We start from the raw sequence: 6,469 nt of genomic DNA, 5'->3' as shown, positions 1-6,469 counted from the left end.
ATATATATATATATATATATCGACGTATATAATAAAGGAATATTGAAGAATATGAATAAAGTGCTAAATTCTTTTGTGCAAAAAGTAAGATGCGAAGAGGACCTATTGATCCGTAACCGATCACGTTTCGCTCCAGGTGACATGTCAAGACGAAGAAGGCAGCCAATGCATACCAAAGAAGATCTTCCTGACGTTGTTGCGTTTACCGGAAGTCAATTCAAATCTGGCAGCATATTCGAGGACGGCGAGGATAATTCAGGAGGCGAAAAATCATAACGACATGGCTCATCTGAAAGCTCTTAGTTCCGAGGAAAGTGATGACGCTGAAATCTGTATACCTAGTGATATCTATCTGGAGCTCCTCAGGGATCTTGCGATTCGTGGACATCTCGTAGCACGGGATTTGATTCCCGAATCGGAAAAACGCAGTCTTGCTACTTTGGCCAAAAACGATGATCTACCATTTATCGTACAGGAGCGCGAGGATGATGGCGATGACGAGGAAAAAAGGAATATCAATATACCTAGGTATATAATTTGAGATTTTTTTGATTCTCCTGAACTTATAATAATTCTGAACAGGAAATATTTAAAATTTCCATACAAAAAGAGATATGTCTCAATAAAAATAAAAAAGAATTAGAAATCGTATTGCATTTTAATGATCTTTTGACTCTTGTTATGAAATACCATTTAATAACTTTATAATCTCATACTATAATTTTATTATTAAAAATATTACTCTCCCCCCCCCCCCCCCCACTATGTCATATTTATTCAGTTACCTGAATTAATTAATTTGTCGAATTAAGTGATAATCTAGAGGAGCTAGTGCGTGCATCGATGGGCGACGAGTATCGTCGACGAATACCCGGGATCTACGATTACCAAGTTGAGCTGGACCCAGAATTGATCGAGTATCCGTTAGACAAACGTAACGTCGGCGCTTTGGCGCGGGACTTTGCATTACCCACGGGTAGACGTCACATCGGCTCGGTGCTTCGCGATTACAGTACGATGAGCGGCAAGAGAAACATCGGTTCTCTGGCCAGGGAGAGCATGCTGCCTATAAGCGGTAAAAGAAACGTCGCTTCTCTGGCGAGAGACTCCATGCTGCCGCAGAATGGTAAGAGAAACGTCGCCGCGCTAGCCAGGGATTCCTCTCTGCCCTACGGTAAGCGATATCTCGGTGCGTTGGTCCGAAATGGCGGTTATCCGGTCCGTGGATACGACGAGGGCAAGCGCAACATTGCATCATTGGCTAGAAATGCTGACTGGTCCGGTTTTATGAAACGAGGCGGCACCGCGGGTGCAGGCAGGATGATCGCTCGAGTGCTCAACCGTCACGGGAGATCCTTGAATGATCACGAGACATCCAGTGAGCCCTTGGACCTCCAGCAACTTATCAAACAAGATCACAACGAGAATGATGCTAAAGCGAACGTTGCCGGGGATTGGCCCACACTCTTCAGCATCTCGGAGGAGCTAGACGACAGCAGGGCGAAGAACAGATCAAATAGAAGGATGGACGCAACGACTTCACAAACGAGGCACAAACGACAGATCGACTTTTCCGATGAGTATCCGCTGCCTGTCGTGCAGAATACTAACATACTCGATTATGAGGACATCGAGACACTCGCTGATCATTATCCGAATGCGGAGAAGAGGTTCCTGGGTGAGTAAAATTAGAAATATCCGATATTTTGATTGGTATTCATCTAAGGATTGATCTTCACGAGAGATAAATGTAAAATAAACTCCCACAGAATTTATTTTATATTTATACTATGCGTGACACGCGACATTTCGGGCGTTATTAAGTGATGACAATCCCTTATTAACCTTAAACCCGATTTTACATTTATAACGCGAACGAAGGCTATCAAATGTCATAGCACTATCGCGAATTTATCGCGCTTCTGTTTTACGTGAGTAAAATTCAAATCGTATTTTCTTTCTTTTTGTTGATCAATATTTAAATTTGCCGATTGGTCCGTCAGCTAGAAGAATCCGCATTAATCGCGGGATCACAATTCAATAAATTTTTTTTCTCTTGCACGCATCCATAGTGCATCGTTGCTCATTCACCTTCAAAATTTCACAATAGCGTAGGAAAAAAACGGCAGCGAACAAATCGACATCGTCTATTGTCAACTATAAACTCTGTCGAGAACAGGTTCCTCGCCGGAGATGCCGGCCGACTCGGGCTACACTGAAGTATTGCAACCAAGTAAGAGACATATCGGAGCCCTCGCACGCCTCGGCTGGCTCCCGTCGTTCCGTGCATCACGATTCTCTCGGTCACCGCGATATCTGGTCGAAAGGTCAGGTCATTAGGCAGCCGCTCTCTGTTTCTCTATCTTTCTATCCTTCGCCGTGCCCTCTTCTCCTACCTCGGTGTGATATGTCAACCGTTTTGCCAGTACCTGTACTCAAGTAGAGCTCTACCTACAGATTGAGAAAATATGTCATATCTATGTGTGTGCCAGTACCAACAGATTTATCAGCCACGTCACGTCACGTCACGTCAATGATTACCCACCAAATACCAACAACCACCTACAAATCACCACGTACAAAATAAAACGTTCTCTCCAATTGTGTCTTCTTCTTCTACTATCATCTCGGGACTCATCACGGTAGTTGGGTGTACAATGTTTCGATGTAATACAACGTCTCGCTGTTAGAGACTACATATTAGATCATTAGAATGCTGGTAGTTGATCGATGTTAGACGATTAGACGGCGTAAAATCGGTGTTATAGTTTGCCACGTTTATTCGGTGTTAGTAATTCTAGTTAGTAATTCTTAATGTTTCTTATCGAATGGTTCTCAACATTAATTAATTTTATTCTTTTAAAAATGTATTTAATTACTAAAAATGTTATTAAAATACGTTTAATTATTCAATTATTCGAAAAATCACGAACAATAAAGAGATTTATTTAAAGTTTCAGTCTCTCTATATTTACAACCTTCGAATTATTATTAAACTTAATTGTTGGGAACCATGAGTACCGTGCGGCACTTTTCCAGATTATGTTAAAAAATGCAATGTTACATCAAAACGATTTTTATATTATTTCATTTTTATTTTAATGGTTTGCGCGACATTATGTGAGTTTTCAGCAAAATGGTAACTCGTGTAATTGATAGGATTAAAAACTATTGCTAAAATACTTGTACATTTCATTGGTGTTAAATGTTCAATTATGTTGAACGTTTCTGCGCTATCGGTTTTTCTGGAATCTTCGAGTTGGAAAAAACGTCAATAATTATTTTAATAATATAAATGTTTATATTGTACATATATATACATATATTGTTATTTATTCTTCTCTACACTAATCAATTTTTTTTCTATAAAGTAAAGCGTTTTTATAGAAAAAAATTTGAAATTTTTACAAATAATCAACAGCTGCATGAATGAACTTTCGTTTTTATCAATTTTCTACTATCATTTTCATCAAATAAGTGTTCGTGCTGACGCTATCAATATCGATTTGTTATATGTTTAGAATTGATCCAATTGTATATGGTTGTCAAACGATCGGTATTCTGCAAAACGTAACGAAAGTGCAAATGAATTTCAGGGAGGATCCCGCAGATGGGTCCTCGTCCAACTACACCCCCCTCGCGTCAGCTAAGACTCGGTCGCTAAGACCGTTCATCCCGAAAACCCGCTACCTGCAGTCCCTGCATCGCCTGCACGGAGATTGTCGACATGGCTTCAAGAGGTTCCTGTTACCGGACATCGATAACTTCCTGCGAACGTCAAACTCTCGCATCGTGTCCCATTCTATGTAAAAACCCTCGCCTCGCCTCTCTGTTCGTCCAGGGCGACGATACCGTACAAATTACGTTATATATTGGACTCACACGTTTTACTCAGCGAATCGTAAGGGGAGTGAGAGGAAACGGATGTAAATATTCGGATCTTGTGTCTGACGTTCTTCCTTATTGGCCATTGATTATCCCTTGTCAACGGTAGATATCTACGAATATATATGTCTCGACCATTAATGATCTCTTAAGTAATCCAGCGAATTAAAATAATAATATTACACAAAAAATTGCTAAAAAAAAAAAAGAGAAAAAAGTTGATCAAAATTAGAAACGGTAATGGAAGTGGAAAAGTCCTCAATTCCGTCACGCAATTTAATCAGCGACTAATTTCACAGAGATTGATTCACATAGAGACTCATTGAGAAGAATTGAATCTTATCGCAAGATCCGTCGATGGACAATAAGTTTACTGCTCGCCGACAATAATAGTTTCACGTAATCCTAATGACGCCTTAAATGTGCCGTCTGTTTCGAACAGATTTTAAACCGTTATGCGAAAAGCATATATCTGGAAAAGAAAGCAAATTTTTCTCGCTCAAAAATAAACTATAGATTTTCCTCCACAGTTACAAGTTTCTGAATGTTATGTAAAGGACTTGTCTTCGATAATCTCTAAATTTACAAATTTCTGTAAGCACGTATGTTTCTCTTAATATTTGTATGCCTCCTTTTAATCGATGTACAGCAGACGTATCTGCCAGTTTTTGTAATTCGTGTATTTTTCGAAGCAAGGCGAGAAATATCCATGATCGAACGAAATAATATATAACAATGATCGATCAGCTCACGGTTTGCGATTTGACATTGATCTCTGATCAGTAACGCCATTTAATATCGGTATTATTAATAAATCACTTTTGGATGTTCATCGTGCGCGCGCGCGCGCGCGCGCGCGTGTGTGTGTGTGTGTGTGTGTGTGTGTGTATAAACAACAAAAAGGGAATGAAAAATCAATTTAGCCGTTAATTTAATAAATTATCGCGAGGTTGAAATATTTTATTCTTTGATCAATTTCCCATTTAAACGAGTGCAATCGCGAGAGAAGCTATATGTTAGTTTGATAATTATTATTTAGCTCAGGCTTCATCAGTAAAGCATTGCGAGATCGAAATATTTTACACGGCGGCCGTGACGAAATGTAAGATCACAAAAAAAAGATAAAAAATTCGCATTTGTCAATTTGACGATTATTACTTGGTGAAAACGTAAATTGTCGTCGAAGTATTAAAAAAAATGGTATGTTACTCGCAAAAAGAGTAACTTACAATTGCGAAATACGATATAATATCGACGACCATTAGCTAATCGAAAAAGATTATTCGTCATTCTCCAGATATTTCTCACCATGTTACGATCAGTATTTTTCCTCGTCACGTGATTTTAGATAGTTGTGATGTAAGAGTCAGATGCAACGAATATATAGATATTCATTACATTTGTTAATTGCTTAAAAACCGCTTAAAGCATATCAAGTATAACTATTGCTTCATTGGCATAATAAAGTAATTTCCAATTCTTTTCATTTTAAAATTTGGAAAAAAATTTATGAAAAATATGAAGTTAATTACACGCTTCTCTTTTATCTTTTGTCTTTTATAGAATTAGATCATAAAACTTACAATCTATATATATCTGAATTAACAATTTCCATTTTTACAAATGGCATTATTATATGAATGTCTTTTTCATAAATTTAATTAAGAACGTTGCACTCGCAGAAGCGTTCAAAACGTTTTAAAACTGGAAAACAAAAAAAGTGACAGGCATTTATAACGAACTAAAATATGTAGTACTATTTTGCGGTGCCATTCTCGTTCCTTGTCTACGAATATTTGTCTCGTCATCTTCAATATTTTCTCGAAGTCCTATGATTAGAGTCATGAAACTTTCGATCGTTCGCACACATGCGTGCAAGATCGAGAAGCCAGGAAATAATCTCCGTGAGCGTAGTAACATGTATGATGTAAATGCCAAATTAGTGCTCAGAGAGCTTGCGAGCTCCATGGCGATAACGCGAATTCAGTTTCATCCTAATCTCCACATTGTATCTCATTTAAATATTGTTAGAAACGTCGTTGTGTAACATGTATGTGGTATTACACGTATACAATCGAAATACGCTCGATGTCGCAGCATCATCGGTCTATCATTGCTGTGGATGACATATAAGTCTCTGTCGAGTTCTCTTTAACTTTACGACTTAAAGTACTATGTGTTTATCTAGACAATAATGGATAACCGAAGTGACAATAAAACGATAATAATATTGAAGTAATAAACTCGAATTTCATTCTGCAAATGAAAACTTTTTCCTTGTTCTCAAGTTTTATTGCTAAACAGTATTAAATGCCGATTTAAATTACTCTTAAAATAAAGAATGTAATTTGTAACTAAACAAGGAAGAAGAAAATATTACTATGCAGCAAATAAGAATTATGTTATATATTGTGAATTTTATGATTTGATAAATTACAAATATTCCGTTCTTTTTTGCATATGATTTTATTTTAATGACAATTATCTTTAATAATTAAGTAAATAATTACAATAATATTATTTGTAAAGTATATATTATAGTATTTTAATAGAAAACTATTAATTTTATTATCTACTGTCATTG

The 6,469-nt window shown here is 37.2% G+C and overlaps 1 protein-coding gene across 2 annotated transcripts in view; it reads left to right on the top strand.

The window, feature by feature from the left end:
• The window catches only part of LOC108685996 (neuropeptide-like 1), a 22,509-nt gene extending 18,442 nt beyond the window's left edge, over positions 1–4,067 (top strand). Inside the window, exons 2-5 of one of the 2 annotated variants that reach the window (XM_018191024.1) lie at positions 137–528; positions 813–1,678; positions 2,180–2,327; positions 3,597–4,067. In XM_018191024.1, coding sequence (XP_018046513.1) covers positions 137–528; positions 813–1,678; positions 2,180–2,327; positions 3,597–3,810 — 1,620 coding nt within the window. In that variant the 3' untranslated portion in view covers positions 3,811–4,067. The remainder of the gene's footprint in view (positions 1–136; positions 529–812; positions 1,679–2,179; positions 2,328–3,596) is intronic. The other variant, XM_018191025.1, reaches the window with a different exon arrangement.
• Positions 4,068–6,469: the final 2,402 nt, after the last annotated feature.

Source organism: Atta colombica, unplaced genomic scaffold (genome assembly GCF_001594045.1).
Source record: "Atta colombica isolate Treedump-2 unplaced genomic scaffold, Acol1.0 scaffold163, whole genome shotgun sequence".
In the NCBI taxonomy this organism is placed as follows: Eukaryota; Metazoa; Arthropoda; class Insecta; order Hymenoptera; family Formicidae; genus Atta; species Atta colombica.
This window is presented reverse-complemented; position numbering and strand designations above follow the sequence as displayed.